This window comes from Varanus komodoensis, unplaced genomic scaffold (assembly GCF_004798865.1).
Source record: "Varanus komodoensis strain SLA01 unplaced genomic scaffold, ASM479886v1 scaffold27, whole genome shotgun sequence".
NCBI lineage: Eukaryota > Metazoa > Chordata > Lepidosauria > Squamata > Varanidae > Varanus > Varanus komodoensis.
This window is the reverse complement of record NW_025335701.1, coordinates 13099443-13120667: the sequence shown is the minus strand read 5'-3', so window position 1 is coordinate 13120667 and position 21225 is coordinate 13099443. Positions and strand designations below refer to the sequence as shown.

At 40.7% G+C, this 21225-nt stretch overlaps 1 protein-coding gene across 2 annotated transcripts; it reads left to right on the top strand.

The window, feature by feature from the left end:
* The first annotated feature begins 4916 nt into the window (after positions 1-4916).
* On the top strand, positions 4917-18750 carry AMN1 (antagonist of mitotic exit network 1 homolog). 2 transcript variants are annotated; one of them, XM_044434215.1, is made up of 7 exons: positions 4917-5046; positions 7476-7608; positions 10116-10260; positions 11253-11470; positions 16819-16875; positions 17382-17493; positions 18229-18750. In XM_044434215.1, exons 1-7 carry the CDS (start codon positions 5003-5005, stop codon positions 18300-18302), a joined length of 783 nt encoding a protein of 260 aa, XP_044290150.1. In that variant the 5' UTR covers positions 4917-5002; the 3' UTR covers positions 18303-18750. The 2 variants fall into 2 exon arrangements, with proteins under 2 accessions (XP_044290150.1, XP_044290152.1); XM_044434217.1 differs by lacking the exon at positions 4917-5046 and adding an exon at positions 6953-6988.
* The last annotated feature ends 2475 nt before the right edge of the window (positions 18751-21225 follow it).

Genomic DNA, 21225 nt, shown 5'->3' with positions numbered 1-21225 from the left:
CTGAAGATGAAGTCATGGTGAAGAAGTGGGCACAGGAGAAGAGAAGTGGATAGGGCCATTCCAATTGTTACTGATTGCTTCCACTGCTGTAAAAGTTGACAGACTACTGACGTGGATTCATTATCCACATGTGAAGAGAGCATCAAAGACTGCTGAGGAAGAAGAGGAAGGACAGTGTAGCAGCTACAGTGTAGCTAGTCCTACTGGGAGAAGGGACAGCCAGAAGCAGACGTGGGGCATGGAACCCATGGATGGCTTGAAGTTTCTCTTCGGGCATAAAAGTTTGAGAGAGACTATCAGTTGTAGTACATTCTGATCATGGGGGTGAGGATGTAGCTATTCTCATGTGAGCTTTGGGCTATTGAAGATGGGGGGGGGGTAGCTCAGACAAATCTAAGTATAATCCAACCACAAGATTTTTATCTCAGCACAAGTTGGAAAGACTCTGAATGCCAAGTTAAAGGTTCAAGCCCACCTGGACTTGTGAAACGGTTTTTAGGGAAACATTATCATCAGAAGCTTGTTTATGCAGATATTGGATTATCTGTGAGGGCCATAAGGGATGGTAAATACTCTAACATGGATTTCTCTATCATCCAAAATTATTTACTTAAAAACTTTATATACTATCTAATTATTATAAAATCCCAACACAGTTTACAATCAAAATGTGACCTTGAAGGATTTAAAAGAATCAGGCACTTACTATTATGTGAAACAGAAGAAGACATCACACCATGATGTAGATGTAAAAACTGGACATGAAACTCAAGTGGTTGTACACAGAGAAATGTTGAGTATCAAGGAGCATAATGGGGTGGATCAAATAGTCATGCTGATGCAGTAGCAGTTAAGTCTAACTGCTGGATATGTTTATACCTGGAGGATACAGGGAAGGCATCATTTCCCTTCAGAGCAATCCCCTTATCTGCCCAAGTAGTAGCATCAGCAGACCTAATGTTTCAAGAAGGTACTTTTTGAAAATGAGATGTGGAATTATTTGGAATTGCAAAATTAGAACAGGATGGTTACATAAGAATGGCAGCTTTATAACTTGGTTCCACTCATACCGGAACACAAATGTTCTAGTGTCAATACAAATCTTCCCAATCCCAAGGAGGAGAATGAGGAATTGGGAGTAAAATTGTGGGAAATGAAAGCTAACCAAGAAACCTGTGCCCCTTACGGGAGGAGCTATTATTATAGTGATTCATGTGAACCTCACCTATGGACAATCATACTACCATTAATGGTTCATGGGCAAAGGGAATAAAGGCCTAAGTAGGGCACTATTTAGGGACTGCAGGTGGCACAGTTGTTTAAACCCCTGTGCTGCTGGGCGGGTTGATCGAAAGGTCACCGGTTCGAATCTGCACAATGGAGTGAGTTCCCATTGCTCTGTCCCAGCTCCTGCCAACCTTGCAGTTTGAAAGCATGCAAATGCAAGTAGATAAAAAGGTACCACTTCAGTGGACAGGTAGCAGCGTTCCGTGCAATTCGGTGTTTAGTCATGCTGGCCACATGACCACAGAAACTGTTTGCAGACAAACATTGGCTCCCTCGGCTAGGAAACAGAGATGAGCACCGCACCCTAGAGTCAGGCATGAGTGGACTTAATGTCAAGGGGAAATCTTTACCTTTACCTTTACCTTTACCTTTACCTTTAGGGCACTATTTTATTTGTGGCAGGAAGGCATATAAAATACCACATAGAACTTGATATGGAAGAGGCTATGTTGGATCTGTTCTTCTTCTCTTCACTTTTATTAAAAGAAAGAATCTTCCTATTTATAAGCCAGTCTTGCACATCGCTGAGCAACCCTTACCAGCACCAAGTGCAGCCTTTTCTAAATTGCAGAAAAAGATAGGTAAGCTAGAACCCCATAATGAGGTTTGGTACAGAGCTCCTGGGATTCCCTTTTTGGGAAGTCAACAATTATCATGGAAATGTTTGAGAATCCAGTATCAGTTGGAGATCTTAATCAGAGACGAGAAACTTCCTTCTCATAGGAAAGGACAGCTTCATTCCCTGGCTATATAGAACTGCCTGGCCTTGGACTACCTTGTACTTTTTGAAGGCGAGGTATGCCGAATACTTAATTTAACCCATACTTGTTGTAAACAAGTGGATGATAATGGGAAATTAATTGAAAATACAGGTCAATGAATTTTGAATCCTACCACTTCGCCCCATGTTTAACAAAAGTGACAGAGTTTAACCTATGGATATGGTTAACTGGTTGGATTCCTGACTTTGGATAGCCTTCTCATATATTTAAACTAGGCTTGTTTATCTCAGCTATTCTGTTAATCTCTTGCTGCACAATTCAGTTATTACCTATTTGTGGAAAAAGCTTACGTGCCTTATTTGCATACCCCCTGAGGTCAGTGCACTATGCTAGAGAGAGGATGAGCCAAGCATATGGATCCTATTATATGCGCTGAGTGAGTTATAGATGGGAAAAAGAAAATCTCCTTAAGACTCAGAGCGGGGGCTAAAGAAAACAAATGATGGTTTCTGAATGAGTAAAGCAGCCCCAAGTTTCAAGCGTGCAGGACACATATGAATTGGTAAGGGAAGCTGAGGTAATCAGAAACAGGACCAGTTCAGGACTGTGTTCTCCATGAGAACTATGGGGCTCAGTTTGTCACCAGCCCAATATATAGTGAAGGTGACAAAGGACTGCTTCAGGATGAGCTCAGGCAGCTATAAGCTTCAAGCATGCAGGACATGTACAAAGTGATAGGGAAAGCTGAGATAACTGGAAAATTTCAAGTGCCATGCATAGTTTGCAGATGGTACAGGTAAGAGCCTGAGCAAATGTTGATTGGTAGAAGTAGTTATGAGCAGGTAATCTGCATTGCAGCAAAATGTAGCCAACCAAAGCAGAGCCTCTTAAATCCTTTCTGTAAAAAGCTACACAAAATGTGTGAAAGGTATGAGCAGAGCTCTCTGTGACTGACCGTTAGGTGCAGGGGACCTTTACTTTGCAAAATAAATCTTTTCCACTGTTACTCCCTTGTCGTGTATCCTTGAGCTGGCACACCAGGGCAGAACCCCACTGTGGTCAACACTCCCTCACCACATTAAGGTGTGCATCTAAGAGAGGAAAGCAATTAGTTTAGCTGCTGTTAAGTGTCTTGTGTGGTAAGTCCTGGCACTGTAAGGGCACAAGCCTGTATAAGTGTTCTGGTTCAGGCCACCTGGGCATTAAGTAGACTAGCTTAGCAGCATGGGAACAGAGGCATCCATTGTCTCTAAACAAGGCTGCCGTGTATTCATCACACTAGGAGAGATAAGAGCATGGCACTTTGCAAGCTTCCACTCTCACAAGTAGGGCACCTGGTAACACAGTTTTGCCCTATAAAAATATGAGTCCATAAGACATGGTTCTTCACCGTGAGAGACCTGCTGCAGTGACCCTTGGCTTGGTCCTGAATAAAGCTTTTGCAAGGACAGTCCACCCTGGTGTGGTCCTTGAAACTGCGACCAGGACATATGTTTAGCCAGAAAAAAGTCCTACAAGTTCCAGCATCCCCCAGCCAGCCATGCTGGAAATTGCGGAATTTTCTGTCTATGCATGCATGGGTTGTCGTCGTCGTCGTCAACCATTCAGTCAGGTCGGGCCCTTGGCCACTCTATGGATCATTGTTCTCCGTGCCTCTCTGTCTCGCACTGCTTCCTTCAAGACCACTGTGTCCATCCCAGTGTCTTTCTTTATGGTGTCCAGCCAACGGGTACTGGGGCGGCGCCTTCTCCATGTTCCCGCTGATCACTCCCAGCATGATTGACTTTTCAAGTGAGTCAGCTCTCATGACATGGCCAAAGTATGGCAGTCTGTCTTGGTTGATCTTGGGTTCAAGTGATATTTTGGTGAAGCTCAATCAAGGACTTCTTTATGATTTTTGCATACCATGGGATGGCACAACAGTCATTTCCGGCACCACAATCTGAAAGCATCCACCCTTGTTCTATCTGCCATTTTCAGAGTTCAAGTTTCACAGCCATACATGGCAATTGGAAAAATTATTGTGTTGACCCAATCTGCATTTGGTAGAGAGGCTGAGGTCTTTCCTCTTCCAGATGTCATTCATGCTGGCCATTGCATTCTTCCAAGTGCTATGCGCCTTCTGATCTCAGGACTGTGGTCACTACGTTGATCAATTTTAGATCCCAGCAAGTTGAATTCCTTTTCTGTTTTGATGGTTTTATTGTTATCTGCCCTCTGACCTATGCATTCTCTGCAGTCATCATTACCTTTGTTTTCTTGGTGTTAAAGTGTAATCCAAATTTTTCACTTTCATTTTTGACTCTAGCTATTTGCCACTCCAGATCATCTTTGCTTTCTTTGTACCCTAAATCTTTTAAATCAGATGGTTAAACACTTTGTTTAACATATTTATTTATTTACTTATTTATAGCTTTTATATGCCGTCCTTCACGAAAAAGTGTCAGGACGGTAATACAATGAAAAGAAAAAGCACCTCGCACGAAGGTCTCAATTTCCGAGGATTCAACCAAAAGGCGATGCAAATAACGTCTGACGGGCCGTGCCTCGCTTTTTTTTTTCCCTCCTGGAGGATGTTTATTGAGAAGGAAGCGCCATCTCTTGCAGCCATCTTTCGAAGAACTGCGCTTAGATTTGCTGCTCGGGCCGCTTATTTCATTTGCTTGGGAACTAGAGAACTGACTTAAAGCAGAAGCGCCATATCCTCCGAGCCCGCTTCTCTGGGCTTCCCCCGCTTCGCGACAGACGGGAAACATTCGGCGCCTCCCATACGGGGAAAAGACTACATTTCCCGAAATGCTCTGTTCCCTTCTAGGGACGATGTGACCGTTCGAGCCGCTTGGCTCTGCTCAGCGAGGCTGAGCGCCAGGAGGCCAGATGGGACGAGGCCTGAGGAGCGCTGCGTTCGTGCACTTTGCGGAATTGCAGGACGCTCCCTGGCTCGCCGCGTCGCCGGCCTGAGAGCAAACGAGGGCTGCTTTCCAGGCCGGGCGATGAGTTACCTCAGCGGAGGGGCTGTGAGGGCCCTCCTAGACATGTAAGTGGCCCGCGGTGGCAACGGACTCCTCACACGACGGCTCCCTGTGCCCCATAGACTCGCTTCCCGGGCGTCAGAGCCCCCTATTTCATCACTGCTCCTAATCCCTGCTCTTGATCATCATCGTTATTTATTTTATTAGATTTTTATCTAGTCCCATAGCCAAAATGGCTCTGCCGCACTCTTTCTTTTGCGTCCATACCCAAGTCCTTTGTTCCCCGTTGTTTCCCACGCCCTTCGCTGCCCGTCTTCCACAAACTCCGGTTAGGGTTTAATCACCCAGTGTGCGCCTTCTCAAACAAAGCAGTAACGACGGGAGTGTCTGAGCATGTATAGGAACGTTCCCTTCACCCCCGAGGCGATATATCGCGCGGACCGCTGTACCTGCGTCCTTTGAAATACACTTTGTGCAAGCAAGATCTCATTTCGTGGGGGCACCAGAGGAGGGCCTCTGGAAGTGACCCTATCTGGGCAGGCATAGATGGAAGGAGATGTTCCGTCATGCAAGTTATTTGGCATTTCCTGCCGCTTACTTTCGAGTAAAGATTACATTGCCATTTTTTCCTGCTCTTCTGTGCTTTTAAATCACAGATATTGGCAGATGCTCGTGTCCTTACTGTTGAAAATCTTTACTTGCTAATTTATGTAGATTAAAGCGATATTAGCGATGAGGAAGCCCCAGCAGTACTGATAGCTTGCATAGCAGAGCTGCATAGAAAAATAAGATGCAGGTGGGCCATGACAGCTAAGCTCCACAATAAAAGCAGAATACTGGCTTAAGGATGCTTGCTTCAGATAAGAAACTGCAGCCATGTGATACTTTGTTTACCTTGTAGTGTAAAAAGAAGAGCCAAGAGTAACTAGGGGCCTCAGTCTGGAGTTACCCACTTTGTGCTTTTATTCTGTCAAAATACATTTTCAAATCTGCACATTCTGTCATGTTCTTTATTGGACGACAGCATGCCAGACCACAGACGTGTCCACATTTGAACAAAAAAAATCAACACCCCAGATAGGATTCAAACCCACAATTCCAGGCTTAGGAGGAGACTTGCTGTGCAAAATGAGAGCAATAGAAGCATATTTGGACAGAAGAAGCACAGAAAGTGATTGGTCTGAAATTTTTGGTCAGTTGGCAACCCTGAATTATTAGTATATTTTATGTCACAATATCAGAAGACCCTTTACATTGCCAACGTTTGCTTCGGCTGTGTGTCAGACATGTTCTTCAAAACATGATCTTGGTCTGCAATGGCAAATCTGATGCTTTTACCTAGTTAGCACCCCTTCAGGCACAGTTCCACTCTGCTATGCTCGAGTTAAACTAGGAAGTGACAAGGAAGGATGTTATATTCTGTGCATGTTTTTATGTCCTTGGCAACAAACCACTAACCAAAGTACGTGACAGACTACAGTTCCGGATTGGTGGTGTTAGCAAGCATACTGAAGAACAATAGTAAGGGTTAGAAAATACCTCTCAAAGAAGATCTGACTTGCCTTTTTATAAGTTTATGGATAATTGCATTTCACTTACTGTATATATACTTGGTGCTGGATCTGGGCAAAGAGCTAGCTGGTCATCAGCAACAGAGGCTGACCAGATATATCTAGGACATAAATAAATAATATGTCTAGGACTCTCACAAGCAGAACAAAATAGTAATGGGGGTGACCAAAGCTGTTCTGTTTTTTTCTCCTTCAGGAACCCTTTACCACGTTGATTCATCTACTTATGATCCATTCTGTGTATTTTATTATTTATTGGATTATATTTTTAAGACATGTTTGGCTATTCAAATATGTCTCCAAAGTAAAAATGCAATAGAATATAGAGTACAAAAATAAAAATAATCATACAATAAAGATTGCCATAGCATGCAAGCACTTCACAGAAGACTTGGGAGCATCTTCAGGTCTCACTAAAGCCAGTTTGCTGCATGAGGTAAAGCAGAAGATGCCATCCTATATTCCACATGTAAAATCCTATCAGAACGGCAGTTGAATCTTATGTCAACACTGCCAATAGGACAGCATCTTCCAGTGGAGGGCAATATATTAACTTAGGATTGTAGAGGGAATGGGGTGGGGTGCAGCTGCTGTCCTAGAGCCCAGTATTTGTACTCTGACACATTTTTCTTTTACAGGGTCATTCTTCACTGTATGATTTTAGCAGTTTCTCATTTTTAATGTTTTTATAAGGTTTTATGAATTGTATGGTTTTTATGTACTGTTGTAAACTGCTCAGAGAGCTTTGGCTATGGGGCAATATAGGAATTAAATAAATAATCAGCTATGTTGGGCTACAACTCCCCAGCCGATATGTTGAATTGTACTTCAGTTCCAGGGAAGGCTATATTCTTGTATAATTATGCCACAGTCACCAGGGAAATGTGTTGTCTGAGAGGTTTTAATTCCTTTTCTCTCCTCAGATGCCTTGATACCTTCACAAGAAACATATCCAGATATGCTGCAGATATTAAGCCTTTACCACCAAACATAAAAGATAAACTAATTAAATTGCTTAGTGTTCAAGGGCGGATAACTGATTCAAATATTAGTATGGTAAGACTCCATTTAGACCGTGATTGTTTACCACATTCTCATCATTGGCTGGATATGAATGATTGGGGAAGAAAAATAAGTTTTGACAGGTTTTTTTCCTTTTCTGTGCTGGGAGTGAAACACCTCATTTCTATAATTATCACACAGCATCAGGTCGTTCAAATGCAGTGAGATAGACAATTCAGGTGATTTCCAAACCTTCTTTGCTTATTTTAGGGTTCTGGGGTCATTTGGAAACTATTCCTTCCCTCACTGGGTTTTAATAATGTGGCAACCTGCATGTGGCACAGGTAATTACAAACCTGAGGGAGCACATTGCTTCTTTTTCTTCCCAGCCACATGAGTCCATTGATTATATCTTATAAATGGAAAACTAATCATTCTTCTTTGATCCAACTTACCTCAGCATTTGGCTAAGGTAATGATAAAACATGGGTGCAAGTCCTGGAGGAGGTAGCCTCAAATACATCCCTTGCACCTAAGCAAAGTTTATTAGGTATCCTTAAGGCAAAATGTCTAAAAATGTGGTGAGACAGAACAGCAAAGAGACTTAAAGACTGAAAAAATTATTATTGGCATAAGGTTTTGTGGAGTGCAGTCCATTTAATTAGATTTATTTATTTATTTATTTATTTATTTATTTATTTATTTAAAGCTTTTCTAACCCATCCCCTACAAACATCTCAGGATGGCTTACAATAAATTTATAAAATGATAGATGTATAGAATGTAAATGTTACATTTATAAAATGTTATCCTGTCCTAATTGTGGTTGCAGAGAGGATGGATTGAAAGCAGTGAGGTCAGAGGGAAATTAAGTGTTTGAAGTACTGACAATGACAACCACATTAATTAACAGTGGCCATTCAGAAAACATCCGCTGTTGTTGATAACACAAACATTCTAACATTTAAGCCAATTAACACATGTATTATGAGTAGCACAAAACAAACAACCTTTATCCTAACACAAGCTGCGGGAGATAGAACTGAGGCTCTTCATCAGTCCTATCTTCCATGCCCTGAATTGAAATAAAGGCGTTTTAAAACTCATATTGCGTGTGTTAATTGACTTACTAAGGTTCAGGATGTTTGTGTTATTAGCAATAGCTATTTTGTGAACAGCCATTGTTAATGAGATTGTTGTTTTTTCTGGGTCCTGGCACTTCACTTCCCTCTGACCTCACCAATTAAAATCCCTGCCCTTCTGCACAAACCAGGGTTACAACATGTCATGCATCTGTTCATGCAGTCCACAAAAGCTCATGTTACCAAATGGATCAATGCTTAGCCAATATTTTCAGATGCTAACAGTGATGTCACCATTACTTAGATGCAATAGATCATGTGACCACAGTCCAAGAATGCTAAAATAGAGTAGCTGTCAAAGCTTCTACTTTCGGGGCACCTTTTCCTCTTCAGTGCATCTGCCATACCATTTCACCTTAGTGTAGAGGTTTCTGGAACTGGTCTGTAAACCAGGGTGTCCTGCTTAATTCATCTAAGGCTCTGACCTAGCCTGTTGGGCCTCACATTCACTGCATGTGGACTCAAGAGTGTGCCCGAGAAAGCAAACAGTACTGCCCTAGAGGATTAATATATCTCAGCAGCAGACAGAACACAACAGAACAGTAGCAATAGGTGAAGAACACACAGGAAATTTTACTTACTCATTAAAGTAACCCCATCTTTCTCCATAAGAGAAACTAGGGAATCAAAAGTTTTAAAATGCTTCTTTCCAACATGAAAATCTGCTCATAGTGTACAGTGCTAAATGCCCTGCACCTTTGCCTAAAACAAAATAACTGTTAGAGTTAGTCTTGCTGGATGAGCAAGGAGACAGGTCACAAGCCTTATGGGTGTGTTTGTTTATTTTGTTCAATGTATTTATATCCTTCCAAGGAACTCAAAGCAGCTTTGCACAATTTTTTCCTCCTTTCAATCCTATTTTCACAACAAAAGCTCTGTGAGATAGCTTGGGCTATGAGTTTGTGATCAGTGCAAAGTCACCCACTGGGGTTATTGCTCCCATGCTATCTTAATTCAAGAGATTATACAAGGTATAAGGTTCTTCACACTCTCAAAAATCAGGAAGTATGGATGTGAATGATGTATATTTTCTGTCTCACTACCTACATATGTAAATTGATGACACTTATGTGTCAGTTAAGGACTCTGTATTTGTTCTATCTTTCAAGTAATAAAAGTATCCTTTGTATTCCAAGAGTGCCCAGGCTGGCATTATTAAAGAGAATAAAGGAATTTACACACTCAGGACAAACACATGACCTAATTCTACCAAACATGTCAAGGGGGTATAGACTTTACACATGGGTACCCACCCAGACATAAGCCCAATTGTAACTCTCCAGTCCAGTTCCCTTTTATACCTCTATCTACTACAGAGTTCCACAGGGATGAACTTGTGATAGATACTAAAACCAGTCTATAATTAGGGGTGCTATGTATTCTACCACAGAGAATTTGACTTCCATGTTTGCATTTTAGGTTTTGCACCCTGCAGTGGAGGCACTGGACTTGCGAGACTGTGATATTTCAGATAATGGCCTGCAACAACTTTACAACTGTAAGCAGCTCAAAAAAATAAACTTAAATGTTTGGAAAAGAACCAGAGCAACCATCACCTCAGTAGGTATGTTTTCTGTCTTTTAGTAATTTGAAAAAACTTTGGGGAAATTACATTTTCAAGGTTGTTGATTTTTCCAAACTACTTTTTAAAAAAAGTTTTAAGCAAGTAAATGAAGCACACAGAGGACTGGCTTCATTTCTGTGTTTCTGTTCTGTGTATCTGTGTATCACATTCCCTCTCTTTTAAGCACTTTTATATGACAGAAGAAGCTGCCTTTTGACAATCCTGTGCTGTCCTAGTCCAGAACATTGTCTGCTATGACTGGCAGCAGCTCCCCATAGTCTCGACATAGGTCAGCTTTCACCAATCTGATATTCTCTAGCTTTTTGTTGGCGTCCAATCCCCATCATTCCTATCTGAGAAAAGTGGAAATTGCAGTCCAACAGAGCTGGAGGACACAGGCTGGGGCAGGCTGTTCTAGACAGGACAGCTATGTACAAAACTTTTTAACTAGAGATGCCAGAAACTGGACTTTAGACCTTCTGAGTGCAGTGCTCTATCCGTGAGCTCTCTCTCATCCTTCCCACAACTGCAGTGTTGATTCTAAGTTTCATCAGAGACCTTTCTCAGTTCTCAGGGATCGCCTGCCATCTGGAAGTGGTGGGTGATCAGAGAGGGTCTTTTCATGTGATGTTAGTCAGAGGTACCATTTATACAAACAGAAAAGGAAGATTTAAATGGGCAGAGTCTAGCAAGGGTTAAGATTAAGCCCATATGGAGCTACAACTTTAAACTCTTTTAACTCTGAATTGAATCACAACCTTTCTTAATAGAGCATAATATGTATCATTATAGTTGGCAAAATGTGAGTAAAAGATGCCCAAGGTTTAAAGATTTAGCAATAGTCTTACTTGAGATGTTGGTACCCTTAAGTTTTGCCTGTAATGTTTTAATGTTGGCACTGAAAATGTTTCAATATGCTGCCTTAAGGTAATGATTTCTTCTTACACATTCAGACTTCTTGAAGTAAAAGCTTTGCTTTGTCTCTTCAACAGGTGTTGCAGCACTAGCCGTGTCATGCCCTTATCTGCGTGAAGTCTATTTTAAAAGATGCAGCAATCTTACAGACAGTGGTGTTCTTGCCCTTGCCCTCAACTGCCCACTTTTACAAATAGTTAATATAGGTGGATGTTTCAGCATCACAGACACATCACTGCAAGCACTTGGACAGAACTGTCAATCCCTACATAGCGTGGATTTTTCATCTACCCAAGTAAGATTAGTGACAATTCTAATACATCTTGCAGAACAGCATAAATGATTAAAAATACAAATTGAGAACTGCCTCATACTTATTGTCACTTATGTTGGCAATTTGATATCTAGTTCCTCTGCCTCTTCAAAACCCTGCCTGTACTTCCGGTAGTTCTTGGTCACATACTGCTGAAGCCTAGCTTGTAGGATTTTGAACATAATTTTGCTAGCATTTGAAATGAGCACAGTTGTACAGTAGTTTGAACATTCTTTGTCATTGCCCTTCTTTGGGATTGGAATGTAAACTGTCCTTTTCCAATCTTCTGGCCACTGTTGAGTTTTCCAAATTTGCTGGCATATTGAGTGTAGCACTTTAATTGCATTATCTTTTAGGATTTTGAATAGCTCAGCTGGATTACTGTCACCTCCACTAGCTTTGTTGTTGCTAAGTCTTCCTAAGGCCCATTTGACTTTACATTTCAGAATGTCTGGTTCAAGATCAGTGACTACACCATCGTGGTTATCAGGGACATTAAGCTCTTTCTTGTACAGTTCTTCTGTGTAATATTGCCACCATTTCTTAATCTCTTCTGCCTCTGTTAGGTCCCTTCCATTTTTTTCCTTTATCATGCCCATCTTTGCATGAAACATTTCCTTCATATCTCTTTTCTTGAAGAGATCTCTAGTATTTCCCATTCTATCGTTTTCCTCTATTTCTTTATACTGTTCATTTAAGAAGGCCTTCTTATCTCCTCTTCTAGCTACTCTCTGGAATTCTGAATTCAGTTGTGTGTATCTTTCCCTTTCTCCGTGATGTTGAATTGTTTGTGTTGTATTTGAACTGAGTTTATTCTGTCATTTTGGAGAGGGTATCCTGGTACTGGTTTTCCTACTCTTTTATTGACCATGAAGGCTACTCCATTTCTCGAGGGATTCTTGCCCACAGTAGTATATATGATGGTCATCTGAATTAAATTCACCCATTCCTGTCCATTTTAGTTCACTGATTTCCAAGATGTCGGTGTTCAGTCATGTCATCTCATGTTTGACCACATCCAGCTTATCTTGATTCATAATGCTTATATTCCAGGTTACTATGCAGTGTTGTTCTTTACAGCATTAGTCTTTCCTTTCACCACCAGATACATCTGCAACTGAGTGTCCTTTCGGCTTTGACCCAGTCGCTTCATTCTTTCTGGTGCAACTTTATTGTGAGCTGCCCCGAGGCTTTGTTGCGATGGGGGTGGCATAAAGATGTTTTAAATAAATAAATAAATAAATAAATAAACTTGTACTAGCCATCTGCTCTTTCCCAGTAGCACATTGGACACCTTCCAATCTGAGGTGCTCCTCTTCTGGCATCATATCTCTTAGCCTATGTCTGTGGGGTTTCCATGGCAAAGATACTGGAGTGGATTGCCATTTCCTTCTCCAGTGGATCACCTTTTGTTAGAACTCTCTGCTATTACCTGTCGTCTTGGGTGCTCCTGTATGGCATAGCTCATAACTTCATTGCATTATGCAAGCCCCGTTGCCATGGCAAGGCAGTGATCCATGAAGGGGCAAGGTGACATACAGCTTTACAAATTAAAGCATACAAAATGTGCAAATTTAAAACACATCAAAACAATTACCTACTAAAATACTACAGCCGAATAAATAACTGAAACACCAGTAACAACCATTAACAGTTTACTTGATATATTAAGAAACTTATATTCTGTGAAATGGAGGAAAGGGTTAACCTGAGGCCAAAATGATGACAATGTTGGCATCAGATGGATCTTGCTCACAAGGGCTTTCCACAGCTGGCATCACTGAAGAGAACCTCTGCCTTGCTGCCATCCTTTGAACTCCGAGGCATTCATGTGTTGGTTGTAGTGCATGTAGAGGCTCATACTGGGAGAGGCTCCACTAGTTATTGTGGTCCTGAATTTGTTATCCAAGTGCAGACATGTTCATGATCTGGTGTGCTGAAGCCCAGTGAGAAATGCAGCAGATGTGTGAAGAACATACCTTTATTCCATTCTGCAGAACAAAATAAGTAGCCAGCAACAGATAACTCCAAAGCTCCCAGACTATTCCTGGTTCCTCCTTTTATAATACAAAATAAACAAGACATCACATGATTATGGTTTCCTTTAAACATTTCCTAACTTAATCAGTTTTTTAGCTGAAACTAGCAACTTTTCCTGTTATTTTCCTATTAAGCTAACTGTCATATTCCATCTGCATCCGGTTTTTCACTATATGATTTGTTTATGCGAGCCATGCTATTCTTGGGGTTCCCGTATGCAATCAGTTTTGCACTTTTGCTGGATTAAGTAACTTATGCTTTTAGGGCTTCTTCATCAGGCTTACTTAGGTTAAAGCCAGCATCTTTAATTGGGCTTGGAAACTTTCCAAGTTCTGTTAATAACCAAGTTAACATGTTTGCCGAGCAGAACAGTGTGCTAAAGGAACAAATCAATTCCACTGAACAGTTTAATGTATTTATTAAAGAGGCAAAAGGAAAAAGTTCAGAAGTAGTCAGTTGCTCTTAAAAATAAAATATTATCTAATTCATTAGCACTCAATGGAACTCACCAAAACAGCTTGAGTTGGGGTTGGAGGCCGGAGGAATTCCAGTGAGAGAGAGAGACTAATGAGCATGGAAAATCTTGCCTGGAGTTTTTGCCAGCTACCTAGCAGATTTCATATACAAATATTTCTGCAGGTGGTGCATATTTTCCTAGAGAGGAAAAATTCAAAATGACCAATCAATAACCAGGGACAGAGTGATGATGCATCTCCCAGGTGATTTCTGTAGTGTCTCTTGAGCATAATGCTGGGTCTACCTGGTATGTCTGTGCAAATGCAGATTTTGAGGACTATCATAACCATACTAGACTTGTTATTTGTTAAATGATTTGTTAAATAATATAATTTAAATAAAGTGTTAAATAATATGTTTCCAGAAAAGAAAAGTGGGGAATGTGGCTTGTTTGGCAGAGTTTACTAATGTGTTGTGCATGGGGTTGCCTTCAACAAGATTTTGGAAACTTCAGCTAGCACAAAACGTTTGTGTCAGAATCTGCTTTCTGATCACATCATCCAATTCTTCATCTGCATTGGCTAATGGTTTGGTTCCAGATGCTCTTCAAAGTGCTGGTTCTTACCTGTAAAGCTCTAAATAGTGTGGTGCTAGTATATTTAAAAGACTGCCTCCTTCAATATCCTGTTCACCCAGTGTATTCACCATCAGAGGCCTTGGTTTGCATTACATCTTTTCCAGAGAGGTCTGATGTCTGACTGGGACATGAGACAGAGGCTTTTCTGTTGTGGTAACCGCAGTGGTTTAAACCGCTGTACTGCTGGGCTGGTTGATCAAAAGGTCACCGGTTCAAATCTACACAACGGGGCGAGTTCCCATTGCTCTGTCCCAGCTCCTGCCAACCTTGCAGTTTGAAAGCATGCAAATGCAAGTTGATAAAAAGGTACCACTTCAGTGGGCAGATAACAGCGTTCCATGCACTTCAGTGTTTAGTCATGCCTTCGGTGTTTAGTCACGCCGGCCATACGACCATGGAGACTGTCTGCGGACAAACGCTGGCTCCCTTGGCTAGGAAACGGAGATGAGCACTGCCCCCTAGAGTCAGGCATGACTGGACATAATGTCAAGGGGAAACCTTTACCTTTACCTTTTAACCATGCTGTAGAATTCCCATCTTAGAGATGTTCAGGTGGCACTTTCCCTTTTTAGTTTTTAAGGAAGCAATCCTATGACCCTGTCCTATGACAGACATTGTCTGAGGAGGCATAAGATTCTGCAAATTCCCACTGCCAAGTGTTCTAACTTTGGAAGGGGGAGTTGGAGGTTTGAATCCCTCCCCCTCACAGTCAGACCAGAAAAAAAGAAAAGAAAAACCCAGCACCAGCTGCCATCTAACATAGGAAAAAGGGGGAAATAGTGGCGTTTTGGTGAGCAGAGAGGAGACTGGAGAGGCCAGGATACAAGTAATCCTCTGTGTTGTGTCCAGTTTGCTTCGCCTTCTTCCAAGTAAACTTGGGCAATGGCTTTTTTTTTTAACTAAAAGGCTTTATAATGTTAATCCTGACTAGCCGGCCTGACTTTAAAATATAAATGAAAAGTATTGGAGAAGTCAGTAACAAAAGAATCAAGGAAAGTTAGGATATTAGGACATTCTATACTATTGTCCTAATTAAATGTTAATTCTAAACTAAAACTCTTCTCCCTTCCACAAGGAAATTACCAGACTACAATTTAAGGGCAGATCTTGTTGTTTAAGGTCAATCACTTGAAACATCTGACACTTCTCAGCTAATCTACTCTATTTACCTTACATCAGATCTGAGGATTAATGATGCTTGGGTTCACCCTCCTCTTCCTAAGTGTGCTCACTAAGCTTTTCCACAGTATTTGCAACTGACTGATTCTCAGTAGCTGACTCCCTGGCTTATATATATCCTCTAGCCTTGGCATTTCATCTGCAGATTCCAACTCCCTCATCCTCTTCTGACTTACCAGCTTTCCTTGAAGGCTCTTTTGTAGGAAGAACGAAACCAATTCCTACGCTAAACCTCTGCCAGCATCTTTCCCTATACCTCTGTAATGTCTTTGCTAAATGGGCGAAAAATCCTGCCCAGTAAAATATGCAGGATGTGAGGACAGTGAGGCAAGGATTGCCTCCACTCCATCCTGCACTGGGATGTGAATCAATCCCTAGTAAACTTTTTTTAGAATTACAGCTGAAATGCACTAAAATGACTAGATGTTTTTTACTTAGAAGGGAATCCATTAACAAAAAAGGCTACTGTTTCTCCAGCAAAAGTTTTTGTATAGAATCATGCACCATACTAACCTCTCTCTCTTCTCCATCTTCATGGACCCAAACTGTGGCTTCAAGGTAATTAAACTCAGCTTCAAACTCAGATGCCTCTGAGTCTGGGGGTTTCCATTCATTGAGGTTGCAGTTATTAGAACTGCTTTCTGAATTACTGTGACTTCAACATTTTGTGTAAGAATTGTTTAGTTTATAAGAAATTTGTCTTTCCTTATGTTTTCATACTGTAGTGTTAAGTTCTGTTTTATTGTACATTCCTTGTTGTTTTTATGCAAGGTAGATTGGGAGGCCTGTTTCAAGGCCAAAAGATAATGTGTGGGTATATATAAACATATTTTCAGTCATTTGGAGAGAAGGAATTATTTTGACGGCTAGCTAAGGCAACATTCAAGATTGTAAAACAAGTGAACTGAAGAAAACCAGACTGCAGCTGTTATATTTTTATTCAATAGTTTATTTAATGCTGTGTTGTTCACAATTGCTGCACTTTTATGCAATGTACCAATAAGAAATCTCTTTTTAGGTTACTGATGATGGTGTAATAGCGCTTGTTAGTGGAATGTGTTCGAAGAACTTAAAGGTATGTTTTCAGCATATTTATTGCAAAGCATTTTTCTTGGTAAATGACAAATTTACATGTCTCAGGGTGCTATCCAAAGGCCTCTGACATCATCTAGAAGGCTGGTTGGATTCTTCAGCAACCAAGCCCCCATCCAACCTCTCTCACAGCTGGTATGGAAAGAAACCGTGCTGGTTGCCTCCCCAAGAGCAGAAATCCACCTCAGAGAGGGAAGGAAAGCATATGCAACGAAGCTCAGACTGTTTACCTATGCCAGTTCCCTGGTGTTTTAGCTAAATACCTGAAATAAAATGCATGCAGTGAGCACAGTGATGGTGGTGATCACTGCTGCCACCACTGTACCTCATTCCACCATGGATGCACATCAGCCTTGGAGTTTGGAGGCTCACATGTACCTGAAGCAGGGGCAATAAAATTATGCTCTCAATAGGTTTAGCAGGAATTTATTTTCAATACTGTTTTTCATTGCTGTAATAGTTGATGGTAGCATTCATTCTGATTAATAGGAGATCCATATGGACCAGTGTGTGAATCTGACTGATGTAGCTGTGGAAGCCGTCCTCACTTGCTGTCCAATGATATACATCCTTCTGTTCCATGGATGCCCACTTGTAACAGGTAATTTGAAGCACTGCCTGGGGCAAACAGATCTAGCCATTTGGACACCCTAAAATGGAAGTCAGAAGAGAGATATCAAGAAATAAATATCAAGATATCTGAACTCTACCTAAGATTGTGATTCTGGTTTGTGGGTAAATTGTAGTTTGAATGAGCCACAGTTTACCATGTTTGGACACAACAGCAAACAAAGGGGAGGGGATTCACAACAGGTGAATAAATAGTAGTTGTACCATCCTCTTCCCCCCAAAAAATTTCAAAGTGGTTTAAAATAGATTGAAATCAGAGCAATAACAAAACAATTTTAAAATAATCCAAACGAAACACAGAAAACGGCAAAAGAACAAGAGCAGAAAACAGTGGTGGTGTTGCCAGAAGAAAAGTATGTTGTGATGTTGCCAAAAGCATGTTGAAACAAAAATGACTGGAAGTGCAAACCTGTCCACTCAAAATTAGGCTTTGCTGAGTTCAGTGGGACTTCCTCCCAAGAAAGTGCTTATGTTTGTTGCCTTAAAGATTTATTTGCAGAATATGAAAAGAAAACATGAATTGCAGAAGCCAACAAAACATTCATTGAAAAAGCAGCATCTACTTAATTTTCTGTTTGGTTGCTTAGTACAGTGGCCTTGTAGAAAGATAAAGGAATCCCATTCCTCCCTCAGAAGCTATTTGTTTATATTGCCTCCCAAATATTTTCTTATTCTAAAGAAAACTGATTTTTTCATTGTCTTGCAGATCGGTCCCGAGAAGCTCTAGAACAGCTGGTTGGATCAAACAAATTTAAGCAGATCTCATGGACTGTTTATTGATTGTTTAAAGTTGCAGACGATATTTCTTTGTGAGGAATGAAGCATTTCTAGAAATATTTGTCCTCCAGTGATGTAGAGTGTAGTGGTTCTCATGGGCCCAGGTGCTATTTATGTTCTTTTTTGCATTGGTGCTATGCCTGGTGATATTCTCAATAAGAATATTGTTTCTGTGTTCATAGAAGAACAATATTTGACGGTTCTAATCACTATTCCAGAATCTTTATGTTCAAAAGTCCACTTTGTACTAGCAAATGGACAAGAGTAAATAAGGACATGAAGGATGTAGAATGAACAAACAAGATATGGGAACAACCACTGCATAATGCTGCCAAGCTGCTTGGCAGCCAGTTTGATGGGAACCAGTTATGTTTCAAAGTAGCATTATCACTGGAGCGATGTTCTCTTCAAGTTGCTCTTCACATTGAAATAAAAGCTCCCACCTCGCAAATGTGTTTTCTTTCATTCTTTTAGTCACCAAAACAAAATTCACAAATTTTCTTACTTTATTTCTAGTGAAAATAATCTTGAGCTGACAGCACCTGGCTAGGATGCCAACATCTGGTCCTCTGAAGAATATAGCGACTCCTAGTGTTGCCTGCTTTACCAGCAGGGAGCTGAGGACCCCCGACTTAACAAGTACGAATAAAAATCTGGAGACAAGACACAGTATAGGCAAGCTTTATTCAGGTGCACACTGAACAAAGCAAAGGTACAGAGTATTGCAAATCGTCCCTTCTCAAGCAAGGGTTTCAATATGACTTTATATACCTTTGGCTAAGACAATGCTACTTCCTACCTCTAACCAGGGCCTCTAGCTGTAATTTTCCATCACACAGTTTCTTCCTGACTGGATACAGTCTATCTAGCTGGGGCAAACCGGTCTGGACCAGTTCTGCAATTGCCATACTTCCTGTGCTGGTTAAGGGTTCACTTACAGTTCAGCATTCCTCTGGAACTCTTATTAGACCTTCAAGAAGCCTTAGTTAGGCCAACATTAGGATACTGACCTAGTTTGATTGGTCCTAGTAAAACGATTGCCTGACTCTGAGCTTTAGGATTTTGCTGATGGACATGGTTATCCTGCTTTCTGTGTTACTAGGAGGTATGTTCCTAGCAAGATTTGATAGGTATTTTTGTTTTCTTACTAAATACTGTATATACACATTTGAACATGTCTTTTCACGCAGCACGTGTCTTAACAGGAAGGGGTTTTCCAATAAAAGCTTCAAAGGAGATTTGAGTATGTTGTCTATTTGCAGAGTGGTACTGCCTAACATGTTCAGAAAAAGTGCACAGTTAAAGTTAAGGAGAGTTACTGTCAATTAATAGAGTCTTGGTCTGGCTATGGTCAGAATGCTGAACTGATGTCATGACTCAGAAAAATGAACAGGAATCAGACATCTTGGGCCTTTTGATAACCATACAGTGTTCCTGCCAAGCATAATAGAAGGGGAAACTGTTCTGTTTGGGAGAATATAGAGAAGATGCAAGCAGAGGGAACTTCTTGAAATATCAGTGGAGATATTTGCTTTCCCTCTCTAGACAACAGGTTAATAAAAACCTGATAAAAATACATATGCGTTCAGCCTTGTTGAAACCATACAGCTTTACTTCATTCATCTGCATGCACTGTCTTTGGTTAATGTAATTTGTATTCTTGCTGCCATCAATGAGGGATATTCCTGAAATTTGGAAATAGTTTAGTAATCGGTGAAGCGTTCACTTGTTGTAGGTATCTACGTAAGGTCATTTTTTCAGCTTTTGTTTATGACTTAGAGCATCACTGTAAGCAAAGCATAAAACCAAGGGTAACTCATACCAGAATTGGTCTTTGTTACGTAAGTTCCAGTTTGCCAAATTGACAGGAGTCAATTTCATATAGTCAAATTGATATAGTCTTGGTTTGCACAATCATGGTGGCTTGTTTAAGCCATGGTACCTGCCAGGGGCAGTTTGTCTAATTACTTGCTAAGGTACAGCTTTGTTGTGTTATGAAAATCCTAAAAAAATCATTGGAAGTATTGTAGCCTAGTGATCCTTTGCATGGGAGAGAGTTAATGCCAAGTGCCTGAATATAATAAGGGGTGGGGTGGGGAACCTAGAGAAGGCAACAATCCTCTCTATCTCACAAGACGATGACCAACTGTGGGAATGGAAATGTACTGCTTCTTGCTTTGCTACACACAAGAACCTTGTACTTTGTCATATATAAGGTGTTTGATGATTGAGAGACAGACATCCCTGTACTAGCTTGTCCAGGGGAGATCTCTCCCTCACTGTTAGATATTTACAAAATAAAGGACTGATGGCTTGCATCTTATCCACTGGGCTGAGAATTTTATTGGTAAATTCATTTTCTTTGATATTGGCATGGTGGCAGCTTACCAGATACTATAAAAAGTACTGTTGCACTACCGTTTAATATGAGAATTTGTTACAATGTGATAAATTGTGAATTATGGACCAGGTAGGTTCTGTATAGATGATGTCTGAAAAAATAACATATTAAATAAATGTCCAACTGATCTAGGGGTTGGACACTATTATAAAGACTGAACATCTCTGAACAAAATCTGTTCTTTCTGAATCAATTACATAATGTAGAAAAGTCACATTCAGTGATGATAAAGATGAAACTATGGAAACAATTTCTATAAAAAGGCAAGGAAAACATAGCAAAGCCAGATAACTCTACCTAGTACAGGACTAATACACCTCATATACATTTTGAAGAATACAGAGATACAAGAAAAGCTACATTCAAACTTCTTCAGAGCAGACACAACTGCTCAATTCATAGTCTCATCATATCAGCAGATTCTGATCCTTTTTTTATCACAGTCCTTCAGTACTTCCTACAAGACCTATTAATGTTCAAACAATGAAAGCTGCTTGCTTCATCAGTGACAAAGAATGTTAAAAG